A 20,237-nucleotide genomic window follows, 5' to 3' on the forward strand; every position below is an offset into this window, starting at 1 on the left:
GATTCAACAGCTAATGTATACATGAATACACTCCCACTTAGTTTTCCTCACTCGCTTGTGTTTAGCCTCAGACTCTGATAAGATATCAGCCAATTCCCCCGCCCAGTAATTTTCTCTAATTTTCTTAAGTACCCAACTATCTATGAGAGAAAATGTGCCTGTTCCTGTTCCCTTCTTCCTCTGCTCTTCCTCTTCCACACAAAGGCTCGCCTTCTAACTTTCCATCTATCCAAAACATCAACATTTGCTTTCATGTAAATTCCACCTCCTCTTTTCAGGAGTATGTAAAGTGTGCCATGTGTCACAAAGTGCGTTACAGTTTCCTAAACTGGTATCAGCATTCCTTAAATTATGTAAGCAAGGGTGCTATAAAAAGCAACCGGAGTGGAAATATTACACTGATGGTTTCATATATATGAATCATTTGCTCCACTATACACAGTGCGCATTTATTATGTACCTCAAGCTAAAGAGGATTCAGTCTAGTTTATTGCACAACAGGTGTGCAATAAATCCTCCATCTTGATATTGATTATTGATTCCACTGTATGGTTGTTTTAAAGGATGGAGTTTGTACTGTTGTTGAATTGTATTATGTTATAAAGACAGGTGTTTCTATTATTTTGTCCACTCCATGTTTATCAATGAGGAAAGGCTAAATAAAAGATAAATGTATAATGCCTCCAAACTGACCATACGGTGCAACCAAAAGGAGAAAGAACAAAAAGTCTGAAAAACAGCTGACTTTTTATTGTAGTCCATAAAAACAAACAGCAATGATAAAAACAAGGTGGTAACCATAATAATAATAATAATAATATTCATCAATAATGTAAAATAACATAACAGTAGACACTAAGAAATTAAATTAACTTAAGATCACTGTTCTCAAAACCATCCCATGTACCTAAAAGCTGTGGCGCTACTGCGTGTCTATATTTTGGAGGAAACATGGGAAAGTTTCAAGGGAGCAAATCTGTGGTGCAGTTAGGAATGTCAAGGTGCTGGTTAGGGTGTGAGCACAAAGAGCTGATCCCAGATCGGGTCACCTGAAGGGGCAGGTGGATGTGTAGGATGGAGGGTAAAGACACAGAAAGAGGTAAGAGGTCTGACGGATAGAAAAGAGACAGTAACCATCTCTCAGTGTCAGGGCATTTTGCAGTAGAGATGCACATCACTATGCCCTGTTTATACATATGTACAAGAAACACACACATACATATTCTCATTCCCACACATACAGGTGAGGACTTTAGAGTTGGAAAAAAATGGAAATTTCACAACTTTCCAAAGGTGAAAATGATCACAATAAAATCCCTTGAATTCTTTAATAATCCAAAAGTTACTACAAAGCACCAGTATATTCCAGACATGCTGCTTTTTCACCTGTGTAGCCTCTTCAGCTTCCTGACACATATACCGTATTTTTTGGGCTATAAGTCACAATGGAGTATAAGATGCTTTTAGTAAAAACAGCCTTGTTGAACAGAAAAAAAAAAAAAAAACATATATAAATTGCTTCGGTGTATTAGCTGAATTTCTAATTATACCAAGTATAGTCTAAATTAGCCTGTGAAGTCCATAGACTAGACATAACAATAAGCAAAACTGCATTACAAAATTCATTCATCCGTGTACAGTAATGCAAAGCAACTGCGCAAACATCAGGGTCGGGGGGATATAAAGTGATGTGTCCTCCTCCTCTCTCAGGTTGCATGAACACTCACTCCAAACTGTGTTTCAGCTGCAGACTTCATTACGTTTGACATCTGCAGTATAGCTCTTTGTTTTTGGCGGCATTTTCACTAGTGTTACACTAGGAATTATAGTTTAGCGTGAACATAAACATTTTTACTTTTTCTGCAATAAAGTATTATCTTCAGTTGAGTCAAGAGTGTCAAGAGTGCTATCTAACGCTAGTGACTACTCGAGAAAAATTACTGTAAATATACATATATAAGTCACTTCGCTTCATAAGTCGCAGGACAAGCCAGAGGAGTAAAAAAAAGCGTGACTTATAGTCCGGAAAATACGGTAGTTACATGTTTGACCCTGCTGTAAAGACAGAACAGGACAGTACAGTGGAGCTGCCCGCAGTTCAGTCACGACGACAGTGCTCAGGTTAAAGGAGTTAAATCTGTATTCCAGTGAAGGAGAAAGACTTGCTTCTGGTCTGTCACAGAAAGAGATCTGGTTCTTCCATTCACTCCCATCCTACATCTACAGTTCCAGTATTTTTACAATAAAGTCCAGAAGCATAGCAGTTGCTCTTCTTAGTCTGGGGATGGGGTGTGGGTGCAGGGTGAGGAGGACTAACCTGACTGTACTGGACATGGTGATTGAGGAAAAAGACGTCTGCTACATGGCGGTGAGGGCGCCAGGCCTCAAAGTGTTCGAGGTGTTCAGCGCGGCACCTGCATCTGCTGTGAGGTCTGTGATTGGTTCTGAGCGGTGACATCGGGGCCACGGCTGGCCAGTCGGCTGAGGATGTTCCTCTCAGACATTTGCAGCCGCACGGCGACCGGGGGAATCCTGGCTATGGTTGCTGGGAGACGTGTGACGTCAGCCTTCATGTCACTCAGCAGTTCTTCGAGCTGTTTGAGAACTGAAAATACAACCCAGACATGAGCGATGAACTCCACCGTGATGACTGTTTTTAGTTTGTAGTCAGTTTGGTGAAATTCAGAGGCTCAAAGCTGCCACTTTATTAGAGTTAATGTACAGTTGTCCAGATTTCCTTGCAAACTTTATTCACATGATGCGGGGACAGCATCTCTTCCTTTCTGCTGATTGTGATAATTCACTATGCAGTTATAAAACACGAACATAAACAACCTGTGTTTCCTGAGGCAGGGTTCAAACCAAATCCTTCTCCATAACTGGCTGGCCTCCACAGATCCTCACAAACCCGTGTACCAAAGTTCAGACAGATTGAAGCATGTGTGATTGGAAGGAGGCTAGTTCATTTGTGACCGAAGGAGAATGTCTCTCACCCCATTCCACACAGAGCTGAGTGGCAAATAAAATCTGGTCTGATTGCCCCGTAAGAGTTACGCTACAAGCTTTTCTTGGCAATAAAAAATGCGATGTTTTCAAATTACCATCCATTTACTTTGAGTTTACCCCACAAATCCCTATATCAGATTACAACTGTTTCTCCAGTGCCTATTCTGATGAAAATAATGGTCTAAACAAGGAAGATGTAGGAACTGTTGTTGTAGTTGTTTCTAACTACCCAGTTTCATCACAGAATACTGTGACTCATTGATCAACAACCAAACTACAGCTCACAGGATTAGTCAATTCATCAGCCTCATGACAGAAAAGCTTATCAGGTCATATTTCCCAGATAAATTTCTGTATTAAAAAAATAAATAAATCAATAATGAAAATCATCAGCTGCTGCCACAGAGTTGAGCAAGCAGTCACCTTAACAACCTCACAGAGGGACCGCTGGGTGCTACAAGTGTTTATTTCCACAAGAGGTGATGAAAAACTGTCCCTGTCCAAACATGGAAGCTGCTCATTAAACCACGGTTGTTTGTTGCTGGTTAGTCCGAAAGCTCTGTTTAGTCCAAATACTATTATTGTACGGATGTAACACTTTCACACACGCTCATATGCAAACACCATCTCATTCAGCAGCCTCTCACAGAAAAAAAAAAAAAAAAAAAAAAAAAAAACACCTGTTGGCTCAGACACAACAGACCTGTCATGAATCAAGCTTAGGAAACATTAGTGGGAGATGACAGTATGGTTTCCTTTTCTGTTGTAACAGCATCCTGTCATTAATGAAGTGTTTTTCCTGCTGTGGCAGAAAAACACAATAAAAGTTGCCCCTTTTGCATATGTATAAAAGCTGCATATACTATTATTATTTGCTCATAGCAGTGTCCTTGATATTGATGTAAAACTTCCAATTTCATTGGTAGCAAAGTGACAAGCACACACTGACTTTATTGCCTTGCAAAGGGCTGCAGGGGATAATAAACCCCAGAGTAGTCGTCTTCTTTTACCCAAAAGCTTGGCAGGTCTGCACATCATATCCTGATATAAAGGTGCATTCAAAATATTCAAAACCAAGTACTTACAATCCAAACAATGTCAAGCCTTCTTTAATTATGCTCAACTTTACAACCTTCGAAGTACTCCCTAGGTCCAAAAGAACCCCTTCTTTACCTCTCTCTTTTAGTCTCCCATATATTTTACCTTTATGCAGCACTGCATTGGCAGGCTTGTTTCCAGACATGGACTCCTTGCTGAGGTGCTGGTGGGACTCTGCGAGACACTCCACCTCGCTGAAGCGAGTGTTGAGGGCCATAGAGGGATGAGCCGGATCCTCTGTCATATTCAGGTAGGCCGCCCTGCGCAACTGTTCCTCGATCACCAATGCCTGCTCCAGTAGCTAAACAGGAAACACACAGACAATACTGCCCAATGAGACATCATGGAGACAGACACACACACAAACACACAGTTGGGGGAAAGTCTTCCGTTCACCTTAAACCTGCGTGCCAGAAATTTGTTCTTGATCTCCAGGAAGTTTCCTCTGCTCATCTCCCCTTTGAAGGGTTCATTGAGGATGGCGAACCTCACATCATTCTGCACATCCTGCCACCGGGCATACCCGTGTCTGGGAGACACTGGGGTCAAGTGTAACAACATTATGTTTTCATGCGGGTCATATTATCGTGAAGTTAGTGGGAAATGGTGGATTTTGTGTGGTACCCTTTCCACATACATCCTACTTTATTTTTCATCAAACATTACTGTAGCTAAGCATATCTAAGGACAAGACATTCTTATTTTTCACACATGGCTAACTTTACACTCACATGAAACCAACTTGGGCTAGTAAAACTGCACTACAAAAAGTCCTAAATGTGAAAAATGAAATTAACTTTCTTCTTATTTTTGAAAAAGATACTGGATGATACCAGCAAGCAGCCAGTAGTCATGGCGACGGTGCCAAATCTCAAAGGTCTTCTTGGTAACAGTAGCTGCCCGCTCTTCATTCTGCCACAGAGAGTGCAGCTCTGGAAAGGAGGGCAGAAAGGTCAAAGACAGAAACGAAAAAGAAAAAGGAGAAGCGTAAAGAGGAAAAAAAAAAAAAAAAAAAAGTGCACATGTGTGCGTGTCCACCTGTGAATCCTCCATCAGCAATGTTGAACATGAACCTCTGCTTGGTGGCTTTCCTCTTCTCTTCGCTGATGTTAACCACAGACGCAGGTGTTCCTCCATCTTTGGCGTTCTCTCCATTCTGCAGTTTGCCCGACTCATCTGTTTTAATGCCGTCCTTCTCCTCTTTTTGGTCTGTGAGAAACAGAGAGATTACATTTTTACCAGTTTTTAACCATAAAACACTGTGGAGAGAAAAGGGGAACGGTGTGTAGTTGAAACTTTTTAAAGTTCCTTTATGCACCTTTCTTCTCCTCTGTAGGTGAACTAGTGCCCCTCTTTTCGTCCTTGCTATCCTCAGCTGAAATGAGAAAATTACACTTAAAATCACAGAGCATCAAATAGGCAATACTGAAAAGAGTATTAACATCATCTATCTCACCTTTAGACTTGACCTCGTCTGATTCCGTCTTGCCCTCCACACCCTCACCCTTGACCCCATCAAAGGTATCCTTCTCCATATCTGAATTCTTGTCTTTCTCTTCTTTCTCTTTGCTCATGTCTTCAGCCTCCTTCTCCTTCCCTTCATTTCCATCTCCTGCTTCCTTCTCTTTCTCCTCCTTTCCTGCAGAGGAGTCTACCTCGCCTTCTTTCTTTTCAGCCACAGGGGATTTTTCAGACTCATCTGGGATTTCAATAATCTAGGGGGAAGGTGGTCAGTATCAAATTAGAAAAATCAGATTGCAAACTCCATAACAATGTTACCACTTGAAACAAAACTGTACATTGTTTTAAAAGCAGAATTTACCTCTGGATCCTCTGCTCTTTTACCTCCTTTGCCCTCCTCACGCTCCTTTTTCATATCTTCCTTGTCTTCTGATTTGGACAAATCCTCTGTTTAAAAAAAAAAATATATATATATATATCACATGCATGACTTAGGGAAAGACAGTCATAACTGAATAGTGGGTAGTTGTTAGGTGTTTTGTGTTTTTACTGTTGTATCCACAGGAGGGCATCAGGCATCAGACAGCACTACTAGGATAAATGTCGGGGGCTGAACAAAGGCTAAACAGTGACGTGTAATGGTTATTATAGTTTTGGGGATTCATTTGTGACTTTATTCGTGTATTTAAAACAAGCCCTGTGGTGATTTTCTACATTGCTTTAATAATTTAGAACTAACTCTACAAGTTGTGTGGGCGTCCATGTCTTTCAATATTTGTGAGGACAAATGTTAGTTTGAAACCACTGTCGTGACATTTCAAAATTAGGGTTTGTGATGGGTTTAGGTTAGAGGCTAGAAAATGCATTAGGTCAAAGTCCTCAAAAGTACTGATAGACAAACATATGTGCAAATATGTACCTGGTATGGGAGTGTTGGGCTGTGTGTCTGCAGGGGTTCCAGTAGAGGGAGTCTTAGGGTCTTCACCAGCTGCTAAAGCCGCAGCCCTTTTGTTCTCCTCCAGCTCTGCCATCCAGGGCATTGACCACTGACCATTCACATGCTCAAACTCCTGTACCTGTTAGTCAATATGTTGATTTATCAGTCAGTCCATTCTTCAATTAGCAATTAAATATCCAAATTGATTTAACCAACTATTAACCCAACAGAACAGAATGTATACTCACTGCACTTTCTACCTATAAAAACTCACCTTTTTCCTTATGAGGGACATCACACCAATGCGAGTTAGCACATGTTGCCTTGACAGACCTTCACGTGGGACACCATCTGCAAAGGTCTCGGCGCCATCAGCCCCCGGCTCACAAAGGTGACGCATGAACAGAGACACATAAGCCCTGCAAACATGTGTGAAGGAGGAGGTGAAAGGATACCCCCCAAAATACAGCTGGAAAATATAAAAATCTCTGTGAACCAGAAAAACTCTTGCAAACAGGTCAGCAAACAAAAACAGTTGTAGTTTCCCTCAAAAGAACTTGAAAACTGAAAGAAAAAAACATTTTATTTAAATCAGGTACCCTTTTGGCAGAACTGGCATTTGATGATAACTTTCATTACTGACAGTTTATGATACCGTGTTGGTTAATACTAAAAAATACCCAGGAGTCCCTGAAGTACTGGGATAAGGACAAAGATTTCACAGGGGGACTCACTTGAATTCTTTCTCAGATTTCCCTCTGAGATCCCTGACCAGCCACTGATTGGTGAAAGCATCCTGTGGAGGCATCCCATAACGCATCACTGCATTCAGGAAGGCCTTCCTCTGCCGTGCATTGAACCCCAACACCTGACACAGAATGAAGAAGTCAAGATATAAGTTAAATGATTCAACCTGCTGGCTGGTTTTTACTGTGGAGGACCAATTTCTCAGGTTTCCAGTCACATCTTACGTGTATGTGAGAGGAATAAGACGAGACCAAATGACTGTGGCTCGGCAGAAAACTCACCTCGATGTTCCCGCCAACCCTGGCCAGCAGCGGAGGCAGAGGTTTGTCCCTGTCATTCCTCAGCCCTTTGCGGTTTGGTCTGCGGGCATTAGCTAATAAGAAATTAACAATGTTAATCTGAGATTCAGGGCACATTTCATGCAATGGTGTATCACTGAAGCCACGAAAACCAAAGATTAAAAATCAAACGTTATGATCATGTGTGTTCTTATTGTTCTAAAGCTTCTCAGTGAAAATGTTCCACTTACGGGCCCATCACTCTGATCCTGCTGAAGCTGTCCCTCCTCACAATATCTCTGTACTTCTACATTACATGCTTCTTATTAAAACATAATCCCATTGGAACATTTACATCCAAAACCTGTGTCGTTGTAAAGACCATTTAATATAACTGAGTTAACAGAGACACAATTAAATAAAACTAAAATAAAACCAATACAAAAAATGTACATCTAATTGCACTTTTAAATAAATTATGAAATAAACAATATGAAACAATTTTATAAACTGACTGTATAAATATAGATGAACATTTTGTTATGAAACAAAACAAAGTGTTCTGTAAACTGTGTGTGTAAAGTGCATTTTAAACCAACTTAATCAACAGTTAATGTGAACAAAGCAAATCTCTTTAAAGTGCAAGTGGCAGTTCATCCTGGCAAGAAACCATTCATTTTAAACTCCTTTCCCTGTTTCTTTGCTTTTTTCCATCTCTTTTCTTCCACTCTCTTTTTCTTTCTTGCCTCTCTACGCTCAATGCAGATGATGCACTGACAAGTGCGGTTTCGTGAGTTGTTGTTGAGGTTGTCAATGAGGATATCGTAGCTGTCGTCTGAATCTGAATAAAAATCTGCAGGGGCGGTTAGAAGGATGTTAGTGAATGACATTCCTGAGGTTTGAAGATAATATTTCCTTTCCATCTATACTTACTCCAAACAGGATGTTATGTCTCAACTTGTCAAGATCAATTCTTACCTCAGACCCATCTTTATAACTAATTTTAAACCATTTAAATATACGATTTATATTGTCACAAAGTAAATGGTTAGAAGCAGTGACATACATAAGTCATTTTACCACAGAAGGACACACAAATATGCTCCATCTTGAAACAGCAGTGATCTAAACAGTGAGCCCTACCTTCAGTCCGTTCATCAAAATCCTCATCACCCTCTTCTGAGGCCACAGAGTAATCCGACTGGTTATCCGACTGATCCTCCTGCCAGTCTAAATGAAGCACAGACAGAGATGTTGAGGACAGAGAACGTAAGGAAAAAAATGGGTGAAAACTAATCAAAAAGAGAAGGTGCATCTCTAAATGGAAAAGTAGCTGCATTAAGTTACTGTCAACTGGGCTTTATGTCCAAGCTAGGGGGGGCCTACGTCAATCACATTTGTAGTAATTACTCACAAATGAACAACGGAATTAGTTTATCAGGTACAATCCCCTGTCATTTTTTCATTTTAGTTTCCATAAACACTTACAACATCAACGGTCACTCGACTATACTATCTATGTAGCTATTTAGTTATGTAGCTATCAACTATTACAACTATTTAGTGTCTAGAACAGTTATCGGTTTATGTTACAGATTTCAGGGGATTCTGGGTTTTTATTCAGCAACTGTATCCTAATAATTTAGTAAATATGCTTATACTTTTTCCCAAACGTGCTTGGCCTGAGAAAAAAAGAAAATATAGATTAAAAAATAACTCAAAATGACAGAACACCCTTCTATGCCCAATCACAAGGCCCAAAACTAAACTAAAACTGCATGGCATGCACTGCCACCACTGTACCACCCACCATGTTACACCAAAAACACCAACAGCATTGTACGGCGCACACACACACAAATACACACACACACACGAGAAGAGGTTGCATTATATATTGTTCTGTACCCTGTCTTATACCTCGGTCCTCCTGGGAGCCGTCAATGTAGTTGACTGGCTTTCGAGTTCTTTTGCCTTTGCCCAGATTGCGGGCGAGATCCTCCTGCTGCTGCTCATAGTGGTGTCGAAGCAACTTCTCCCAGTAGTCAGGATCAACACTTTCTTCCTGCTTGATCACCTCCCTTTCCACCTCCTCCTCCTCAAAGAAAGAGTCATTTATAACATGTATAAAAAAGGCTTGTGGCTTAAGCCTTTTAATACCATAAACCTTTTTTACTCAAAATAAAAAAAAAATGTCTGTTTAACATTATAAAATAATGTTATATCTAGGATTCATTTAAAATTATGTTTAAAAATAGGATTTTAGAACATTTTAGACTATTCTACTACTTAAGTCTACTTAATTGTCAAAGTTCAGTGTTACATATCATACATTCGTAGGCGCCCTCATCATACCTCATCGTCTTCATCTTTGACCACGTACTGGGCCACTTTAAAGGAGCTGAGGTATTCGTTCATGCTCTGAAGCTCTGTGTCCTCTGTGGCATCCTGGTTCCTGTCAAGCAAGCGGTCAATTGCGTGATCATCGTAGTGAATCACACTGCTGTCATCCTCCTTGTTGTCCCCTGAGAACAGAGCAAGGCAAATAAAGAAAGGCAAATTAACTAAGAATACATCACTTAACAATACATCAATACATCAATTAACAAGAATACATCACTGATACTTTTTAAGACCAAACTTATATTTACTAAACTTTAAGTCTAATTAAAATTCAAATGACTCGAATTAAGAATTTTTAAAGACCTTTGGAAAACCTGCAAAAACAGTTAACAGCCATCCACTGACAAAACAGTGTGTATTAGATTTTCACTAATCACATCCTTTTGTTTTTTAACAACTTAAAAAGACATGTATCTGGCAGTGGATTAAAGTCGACTTACCATCTCCAACTTCATCCTTGAACAACTCTTCAGTTCCAAACTTTAGGATATCATCAAGTTCCTGTTTGGACATAGAGCCTGTCTTGGAGCCAAGACCTGGTCTCACAACCAGGTGGGTGAGCATCATCTTCTTCTTTGCCACCTGGTGGCGAGAAGTAGGTGGAAGCAGTTGGTAGATGAAAAGAGAAATCCTGGGAAACATGATGCAATTTCAAGATATGCATAATTTCTTATAGTGTTAATTTTCACAGACCTGTGTGATCCTCTCCTCCACAGAGGCTTTGGTGACAAACCGATAGATCATCACTTTCCTGTTCTGCCCAATACGGTGAGCTCTGCTGAACGCCTACAACACACACATTGAATAAACCACTTATGATCCAAATAAACTTACATAGTGACATGTATGTGAGGCTGGAGCTGGCCTTTACATACCTGGATGTCATTATGGGGGTTCCAGTCAGAGTCATAAATGATGACAGTGTCAGCAGAAGCGAGATTAATGCCCAAGCCACCAGCTCTGGTGGAGAGGAGGAAAGCAAACTGGGGAGCTCCGGGGGCTGTTGGGATGGACAACACAATTCAAATTAAAACACCAGTAGCAAACAACATCTTTCCCGAGTATAAAAAAAAAAAAAAACAAATTTCCTGTGTGCATGCACATCTCACCATTAAAACGGTCAATGGCCTCCTGTCTCAAGTTTCCAGTGACTCCTCCATCAATTCTCTCATATTTGTACCCCTCATTTTCCAGAAAGTCTTCCAGCAGGTCCAACATTTTGGTCATCTGAGAGAAGATCAGAACTCTGTGGCCCCCTTCCTTCAGTCTCTTCATCATCTTGTGAAGCAGCATCAGTTTTCCTGAAGCCTTGGTCAGAGCAGTGCCCTCATACATGCCATTTGGGAGTTTTGGTGCCTCCTGCAATCAGAGAGAGAATAAACTTTAACTGCATTAAAATCTTTCCAAATACATTCATTGCTACAACACAACATACACCACCAGAAAAAAACATTTTTATTCCACAATACTGTGAAAAGACTTGGATCATACTGTAGCAGCTGCAGGGAAGAGGTACGGGTGATTGCAGCACTTTTTAAGGTCCATCACCACATTGAGCAGTGACACTTGGTTTCCTCCTCCACGAGTGTTCAGGGCCTCAAAGTTACGTGTCAGGATGAACTTGTAGTATTTCCTGTGTTACAAAAAATACATTTGATGCTATATATATATATATATATATGGATATATGGTTTTAATGGTATTCCTACACATCTCATTTTTTACTTACTTCTGCATGGGGCTCAGCTCCACTCTAACAATGAGCTCAGTCTTTGAAGGCATGTGTTTGAAAACATCAGCCTTCAGCCTCCTGAGCATGTGTGGTCCCAGCATGTCATGAAGCTTCTTAATCTGGTCCTCTTTAGCTATGTCTGCAAACTCCTCCAGGAAGCCTTCCAGGTTGCTGCAGAGAAAAAGACAAAAACTTTAAAGCATAGTATAACCAGCATGGGTGTCTGCACTGCCGCCATAGGTGCTGTGACCCCATATTGTATGGGGTTACTGACTTGAATCTCTCTGGGGTGAGGAAGTTCAGCAAGTGGAAGAGCTCCTCCAGGTTGTTCTGGAGAGGGGTGCCGGTCAGCAGCAGCTTATGCTGCAGAGGGTAGTTGTTCAAAACTCTGAAGAACTTAAGACAAACAGGGCAAAAGGCACAGGACAAACATATTAAATTTTGAACATTTATGATAAAAACATAAAAAAAGATGTAACAATAGATATTAGTTATTATAAATATTGGTAGTTATTGATAATAATACACCAGGAGACACAGACTTATATACAGCTGATTTTACTGGTACCTTGGACTGGTTGTTCTTAAGTCTGTGTGCTTCATCCACAACTAGACAGGCCCATTCAATGGAACCCAGCACAGCCTGGTCAATGGTAATTAACTCATAGGATGTCAACAGAACATGGAATTTGACCGGTGAGTCTTTCTGTAAAGAACAGAGAAACAGGAACTTAAGTTAAAGCTCACAAACTCAATTATTCAACATTTCTTCCACTAGTAGTATAGTCACAAATGCTTGTATAGTTGCATACAGTATTAAGTCATAGTGCTTGTAACTGTCAATACTATACAGTACAGGAAGTGCAAATATGCAGGGCACAAATCCAAAATGATTGAATCCCTGTGTCATATCAAAGACCTCACATTTCATTTTGAGCATACTCTTGCTCTTTTTCCCATTTTTTTCTTACCTTCATCTTGGATGCCTTCTTGCCACCTCGAATGGCATTTCCCTCAAAGGAAAACTCGTTTTCTCTGATGACAGCCCTGCTGTCTTTGTCCCCTACATAGGTCACGACGTACATGTCAGGGGCCCACATCTCAAACTCTCTCTCCCAGTTAATGATGGTGGACAGGGGAGCACTGACCAGGAAGGGACCTTTGGAGTGACCCTATACCAGGAGAAGACATAGGTACATTAACATGCAAAGATGCTGACTGATTGAAAACGCCATATATGTAAATAAACTACTGTCTTTGTCTTGTCCTGCCTTTAGGATGGAGTTCCATACTTTGAACTCATCCCCTTTAATGGACAAAGTTAGTGTATGTCACATGCCTGATACCCCTCCAACCAACACTGATGAAGACAGTGGAAGGCAGACTGGACAAAGCGGTGTCAGTATAAACAAACACCCACATATATATATGTTTTTTGTTTTGTTTTTTTTATTTTGTTAGCATGCAGAGATTTATTATAGACAAAACAAAATGTAACTTTTGACTTAGAAATCAAAACCTACCAGCATCAAATAAAAACAAATCCTCAAAATCCTTGCAAAACATTCTTAAATACAGTTCATTACCTCCTTGTACAATGAGTAGAGGAAGACAGCTGTCTGAACCGTTTTGCCTAAACCCATCTCATCAGCCAGGATAGTGTCAGTGGCCTGAGCCCAAGAAAACCGCAGCCAGTTCAACCCCTCCAGCTGGTAAGGATGCAGAGTGCCCCCTGTGCTGTCAAGGTAGTCAGGCTGTCGATCAAACTTGATGGTGGGCTGGAAGAAAAAAACCAGGGAGAATATTAAGTCCACATCTGTCGTGTCTCAGGTTATTTTTTATTCTGCCAGGGGAAATACATTTGACAGTGGCCCATCACTTTATCATATATATATATATATATATGTGTGTGTGTATATATGTGTGTGTGTGTGTGTACATAGTATTTATTTATTTATTTGATGATTTTTTTTAAAAATCCTTACATCTACAACTGGATTAGCAGGAGGCCGCTCTGCCTTCTTGACTTTAACTGGTTTCTTCAGCTTCTTTCCAGGTCTGCCCTCCTCACCCATCATCAGCTCTCTGACAGTATACAGAATAAATCTTTAACCTTTAACTCCAGTTACATATATCATTAGATTTCTTTAAGAATTTGTCAGCTAATATATACCTATGATTCCAGTATGTCTGTTTGTAGGTGTCATACTCGGGGATGTCCATGTCTTCACTCTCCCAGGTTGACTGGTCATAGGGCAGATCTCTCCATTTGATCAAGTAATGTACATTGTTCTTCTTATCAACACTAACAGAAAAAAATGCAGTAAAATTCGTTATGATAAAGCATCAATGTGTTAGCTTTCTAGGTGTGTCACTGTGAAGTAAAGCAAGTTTCAAAGAATAAACTATGTCTACTTCATATTCTTCCAAATATTTGCTATGAGGTGACATTTTAGTGCATTTCTGTTCTGTTCTCTGGCCCACCTGTGGTTGAGGATGCGATGTATCATCAGCCACTCCATCTTAACTCCAAAGCGACAAATCTCCTCTTCCATGCGGACAAAGAGGGGATCTTTGTTCTTCCTCTTCGTGCTCTTGTTATCGTCACCTTCCCCTCCGAAATCTACAGGTGGGGGTTCGTCCATGTCAGTCTTCCTCTGGTAATTACGGAACATCACCTGGCAGTTCAGTTCCAACTGGGAAAGAATGACAGAGGAAAAGAAAGGTCCATCTAAGACACGACTGTGTTTGTTTGTTCTGAATGTGAGGGGAGGTAAAAGGAATATTCCACACTTGCACAAAGACAGCCAAACAAAGTAGACTACAGATGGATACAGTTTCAGAGAGTGCACTGTACCTGTAGTTCCTGCACCCAGGAGCAGTGCCAGTAGGACATATTGCACCATTTGACAAAGAACTCTCTCTCCCTACGTCCCACCAGAGGTGGGGGATCAGGAGCATCAGCAGGTAGGTCAGCAGGCCGGGGGACAGGCATGGGGGCTGGTGGGTCCCCCCAGCGCCATGTCAAAACCTTCTGGACTTTTCCCTTCATTGGTGGACACTGTTAGAGGGGCATCAGAGGAATTAATTTAGGATAGGCTGCTTATAAATAAATAGAAGCAATTTGACAAAAAAAAATCTGTTTGTAAAAACACTATGAATAGTGAATTTTTGGGACATGAGAAATCACTGAAAGAATTACATGAATTTTAAAGTTTATCTAAAAGACTGCAGATAAACATATTCACAAAGCGTCAGGAAAACCTCTTTATATCCAGACACATAAGCCCAAGATGGACTGCAATGTGTGTGCACGCCCACTTGAGCACATGCACGCACAGACTTGTATGCGCTAGTGCACTGCACTCACCTTGCAGCGGGGGCAGATCCATTCTCCATTGGGAATTTCAGGGAGAGGAGGGTTGAGGCAGTGAATGTGGTAGGAGGAGGGGCAGGTGTCACAGCAAAGCAGCTCCCCTCCATCCTTGCACACCCGGCAGTACTCAATGTGGTGATCGTCTTCCTCTTCCACGCCTTCATCCCTCCTGTCTTCATCGTCCTCTCCTTCAGCCTCAGAGAGATCATCCCTGGCCTCCCACTGGATCCCCTCCTTTTCCTGGTGGAAGAATTAGAGACAGATGGAGGTGGAGTGTGTGTGAGATGGGAGAAGGAGGGGCGGGGGGCAGACAGGCAGCGAAGGTATGCAGAACAGAGTGAAAGGAAAAAGGGGAGCAGTGTGGGGGGAGATCAGCAGCAGAGGTGGTGGGGGGGTGCAGAGGGGAGGATAGGTGCATGTGTGCGTTTCAGAGAGGGAATGGAGAAGGAAATGTGAGATGGGGGGGGGGTGGGGGAGGGTACGCCATGTGGTGGGGAATAGGAGACAGACAGGAATATGAACAAAATGGTTGGGGGGTAGTAAAGGACACACAGAAATGGAGAAAACTGATCAAAATCCATTGTTGGTAATAATTGTTGGTACAATGCCAGTACAACTTTCCATGAATACTACATTCTGTTTCATACTGCAGATTCAGGCCCAGTATTCTCCAACACGCAACCTAATACAGAGAGGCAAGATTACAGTACTCACACAGTGTGGGCAGCTCCACTTGCCCTCTGGTGCTTTCTCCATGTCAGGGTCCAGACAGACCATGTGATAAGCTCTGGGGCAGGTGTCACACAAAATGATCTCTCCTCCCTGCTGGCACACTTCACAGTAGTCCTGGTGGTCTGTCTCGTAGCCATCCCCGTCCTCTGTCTCCACTGAGAAAAGACATCCACACAAGCGGAATGAAATAATATGAGGCACATAGAACTAGACACAAAAGGAGTAACAGCATTGATCTAAAACTGCCACAGCAGACTTCTTCCAGTACAACCTTTCTTCTTTTTCTTTGAGCTCTTGGACTTCTTCTTTCGACTGCTGCGACTGGAACCGTCTGACACTGAGAAACTGCCATCGTCAAAATCACTGTCAACATCTGGTTCATCTTCATCACTCTGATAGCGACAGAGAGAACATTGACAATGAAAAGCCTGGTCCTTCATTAATATTCCTATACTATTGACTAAAACAATTAAACAACCAGATGCCCAAGTGTTCAGAGACAGGATCTTACAGATGAGCGTTTCCTCTTGTTATTGAGGCCCCCAAGTTTTATCTTGAGTGGAGCCACCTTCTTGGGCTTGGGCTTTGGTGGGGGCTTAGGTGCAGGCTTCGACTTCTTGCGAGCATTGGGACCTGAAAAGCCAAAATCACAGAAAGTGAGTTTCATGTAAGAAAGGCAAAAATAAAATGAAAAAAGTGAGTAAGTGTTCTCACAAAGTTCATACATGACATACCACCTTTTAAATCGCACATGTTTAGAGTAATGAATTTTTCCGAATTTATCCGACGTTACCTTTTCCCTCTTTGGTCTTGGCCTTGCGGAGTGGAGGTGCTGGGGCTGCTGGTGGTGCAGCAGATGTCGGAGCAGCGGCAGGAGTCGAAGCAGGTGTGAATGAAGTGGCAGCGCCAGTCTCTGTCCCTCCATCTGTCCCTGCCACCACCATGTTCTCCACAGCTGCCGCCACATTAGCAGCTGCCAGAGCTGCATTGGCAGAGGCACAGCCCTACACAGGGACATAGCACAGAATCACTGCTCTCTATTGTCCGAACACAAGCAGACAGCAATACATCAATGACAAATTTAATTTATTACAAGTCAGATTTCAACCGTCTCAACAATTGTAATACCTTTAAGGGGTTGTTTGTGCTGAACTCTCTCCACTTAGCCATCATCAAAGTCATCATCTTAGACACAGCAATTTTAGGGTTCTTAGCTGCAATTAAAGGCCTATGGAGAGAACAATTAGAGTATAGTGATTCTTTATGTATTTTTACACATACTATTCTTTAATAACAATGTAGCGACTTACAATAATATCTAGTTTTACTTTAAAAGAGGGTTTCTCACCTGACAAACTGGCTGAAGGCCTTATAGTTGGTGAGAGAGCTGTAATCTTCCTGACTAAAGACATGGTCAATGTCTTTCATACCCCAGGCCTCCAGCAGCTGGGAGGAGCTTTTAGGCTGATGTGGAGGGACAGAGGTTGAGGAACACAAGACAGGCAGGTTAGTTTCACATATTAGCCCTGTATGAATAAACTACCCACTCTGCAGGTATCTCTGACAAATCTCTACCTGGCAATCATCGTCATCATCCTCATCATCTTCTGGTTCTGGCTCTTTGCGTTTGCTCTTTGAGCTAGATGAGCCTCCTTTCTCTGCTGCTGCACCTCCTTTCTTCTTGTCTTTGGCAGAGCTGGAGCGTTTCTTCTTTTTCCTCCCGGGGGCATAATCACTTCCCTCACTCTCTGACCGCACACCTCCCTCATCTGCATCCCTCTCTGCTTCTTCTACACCAATCAGGTGCTCTGGGGAGCTGACTGGCAACTCCTATATGAAAAACAACCCCTCTGATAATTATATGAAGACTACAGTGCTTATGTACTGATATATATTGCATAAATAATAAATTAAAGGTGTCATCCTTTTTTTTTTTTTAATTTCTAGTAATGGCTATGTCACTCTGTAGGACAGGGGAATTCTCCACAGAAACTCAGCCTTATCATCCATACTCAGTGCAAGGTTTCATTATTACCACATGCAGCTGAAGCAATTCATTGATTAACTGATATGTTGATTAACACAACATCAATCAGAAACTATTTCGACAAATCATCTTTCGAAACATTTTCAAGTAAAATGACTATACATCTTCAGGCTCAAGCTTATCAAATATGAGGATTTGTTTGTTTTCTTGTTTTTAGATTACTGTAAATTAAATATGAGTCACATTTTTTTATTCTAAAACTTATTCTACAACTGAGGGAATAATTGGATTATTATTCTATAGCAATGAATAATAATTATTTTTCACTTTTATTTAACGGTACATTATACCTCATTTTAAATATTTGCAGTAATTACAACCCCTATATGATGTAATTACAATTTAAAAGCACATAATTGGGTGTTAGCTCACTATTTGGCTAAAGAAGACCCACTGCTCTGTGATGTCCTGCATGCCCAGTCGATCTGTGTGACTCTAACTGGACCCACAGGGTTCACAGGGGTCACTGGTGTTGTTTTAGTGTGCACTATTAGACATGAAAAAAATCAATATGTGCAACATTTCATTCCTGCTACTGTTGCTGTTGCACCACGTGGTGGGCTGACAGCTGCAAAAATGTGTAGAAATTGAAACCTGACAATCCTGAAACGTGGTTCCCTCAGTCACAGCCACAAATTTCTTTTGGAGTGATAGAATAGAAAAATGACCTCTCTGATGGGTCTCTGTCTCTTGCTGCTCCTGCTCTCACGGCTGCTCTTCTTGGCTTTCTTCTTCTTCTTAGACTTGGGTACCTCCTCTACGTCAGACACAGCATCCTCCGGCTCGTCCTCATCTGCCGGGGACACGGTTTGGTTAGTAAGGGAAGACACTGTGTACACACGGAGCTCTGCTGCAGGCCACAGAGGGAGAGGAGAGGGGGCCGCGCACTGGCACGACTTGGCAGATTGTTCGTGCACGCACGCACACACACACACACATACCGCGAATGGCACAACAGCACAGGTTGAAACTTGTCTCCTGAAACTTTGACAGTTAACGCCCGCACTCATGAAAACACACGTGATCTATACGGGACAGAAGGAGTTAAAAATAAAAAAAGGAAAAGTGTAAACACTCGCTCGCCAAGTTAGCTAACTCATCTATCATGGCGAGTGACGGACGGCCCGAGCCGACTACTCCTGGCTAGCCTAAGCTAACGTTAGCTTCGCGGTGAAGGCGAGCTCAAGTCACGGGCAGGGATGGACCTTCTTCAGGGGAGAAAACAGCCAGCTTACCGTGAAGAAGTGAGTGCTCGTCCGGGGCTCCAAAGTCTTCCCTCTCATCCTCGCTGCCCGACATTTTTCCAGCGTTTTAATTGTATTTTTACTGGTCGAATTAATCCTTCCTAAACCTTGCTCCTCGGTCGGCGAGGGAGGAGGGAAAATGACGTGGGACCGTTGGCGAGAGGACCGGGGGTGTCCAGGAAGGGAGGGGTGGTGGGTGCTGAAAAAATAAATAATAATAAATGGCATTGAAAGGTAGCTGTCCTTACTCATTTCTTGTTATTTACAGATCATCTAATTGATCACCTGCCTACTCAAACAAGTTGGATAACTACATCATCTTTGCACTGACATGATCTGTTGTTGATTTCCCTACACAGGAGTGAATTAAGTTAAGTGTGGCATCCATTATTATTTGAGGTATGAGCGGCAAATTCGCAATGTCGAGTTACAACAATACATCAAAGAAAAGTTTAAGCATTGAAACCCTAACCTACACACATTAGAAACTTACTGTGGTGTGTGTGTGTAGTCCCGGGTCGAGGTGTGCTCAGTCTCGGTGCAAGGATTAATACAAGTCAGGCTGTGGTGCGCCGGTTGTTGTCATTTACTGTTCATTCATTAAAACCGGATGAACCAATGATCAGCGAAATTTAAAAAAATGAGCCGTGAATGACCCAAAACACGTTGCTCCGTCCCCCTTTCTCCCTCTCTCTCCCAACCTTACAGGCAGAGCTTAGCTAACATCCTCACAAACACACAAAGGGGGCAGACATCCCATAATAATCCCCCCCTCCCACACTCACACAGGACTCTGCATAGTTACCTCGCAACGGACAGACCATAATACTCAGCCTGCCCCCACCCCCTCCGCCACGCGCGCGCGCGCATGCACGGAAGCTCGTGCACTACCACTACTAGACATGCATGCACAGGGCTCATTGCATGCACACTCCTTCCCCTTTCCACTAGTAGTCCCAGCCCCCTTAGCAGCCCCGTTGTCATGGTGACACCCCCTCCCTGCCCTCCTCGACAGACCATAATACTCCAGCAGTAGCTGCATACATCCCATAATATACAAGTCCTAAAAAGACAAGAATGAAACAATACCAGTCACATGGTCTCCAGGGGAGCTCAGGTCCACTGGTGACAGACCATAATATTCAGTGAGCATCTACCTGGGACTGAGCATGACTG

At 42.1% G+C, this 20,237-nt stretch overlaps 1 protein-coding gene across 4 annotated transcripts; it reads right to left on the reverse strand.

The window, feature by feature from the left end:
• Positions 1–735: 735 nt before the first annotated feature.
• chd4b (chromodomain helicase DNA binding protein 4b) lies at positions 736–19,793 on the reverse strand. 4 transcript variants are annotated; one of them, XM_026317424.1, is made up of 40 exons: positions 19,555–19,793; positions 19,053–19,260; positions 18,486–18,610; positions 17,346–17,600; positions 17,119–17,234; positions 16,899–16,998; positions 16,564–16,774; positions 16,282–16,403; positions 16,042–16,162; positions 15,753–15,925; positions 15,033–15,278; positions 14,520–14,723; positions 14,147–14,358; positions 13,836–13,967; positions 13,648–13,747; positions 13,249–13,440; positions 12,634–12,834; positions 12,231–12,368; positions 11,937–12,058; positions 11,660–11,833; positions 11,422–11,563; positions 11,040–11,289; positions 10,806–10,930; positions 10,624–10,716; positions 10,371–10,512; positions 9,883–10,052; positions 9,448–9,622; positions 8,671–8,757; positions 7,531–7,622; positions 7,237–7,370; positions 6,777–6,921; positions 6,485–6,641; positions 5,927–6,012; positions 5,561–5,819; positions 5,423–5,479; positions 5,143–5,313; positions 4,928–5,036; positions 4,501–4,633; positions 4,210–4,405; positions 736–2,605 (listed from the first exon to the last, which is right to left on the reverse strand). In XM_026317424.1, the coding sequence occupies exons 2-40, from the start codon at positions 19,114–19,116 to the stop codon at positions 2,403–2,405; spliced, it is 5,934 nt and encodes a 1,977-aa protein (XP_026173209.1). In that variant the 5' UTR covers positions 19,117–19,260; positions 19,555–19,793; the 3' UTR covers positions 736–2,402. The 4 variants fall into 4 exon arrangements, with proteins under 4 accessions (XP_026173209.1, XP_026173207.1, XP_026173208.1 ...); XM_026317422.1 differs by having other exon boundaries at positions 9,436–9,622; XM_026317423.1 differs by having other exon boundaries at positions 9,448–9,625.
• Positions 19,794–20,237: the final 444 nt, after the last annotated feature.

Source organism: Mastacembelus armatus, chromosome 16 (genome assembly GCF_900324485.2).
Source record: "Mastacembelus armatus chromosome 16, fMasArm1.2, whole genome shotgun sequence".
NCBI lineage: Eukaryota > Metazoa > Chordata > Actinopteri > Synbranchiformes > Mastacembelidae > Mastacembelus > Mastacembelus armatus.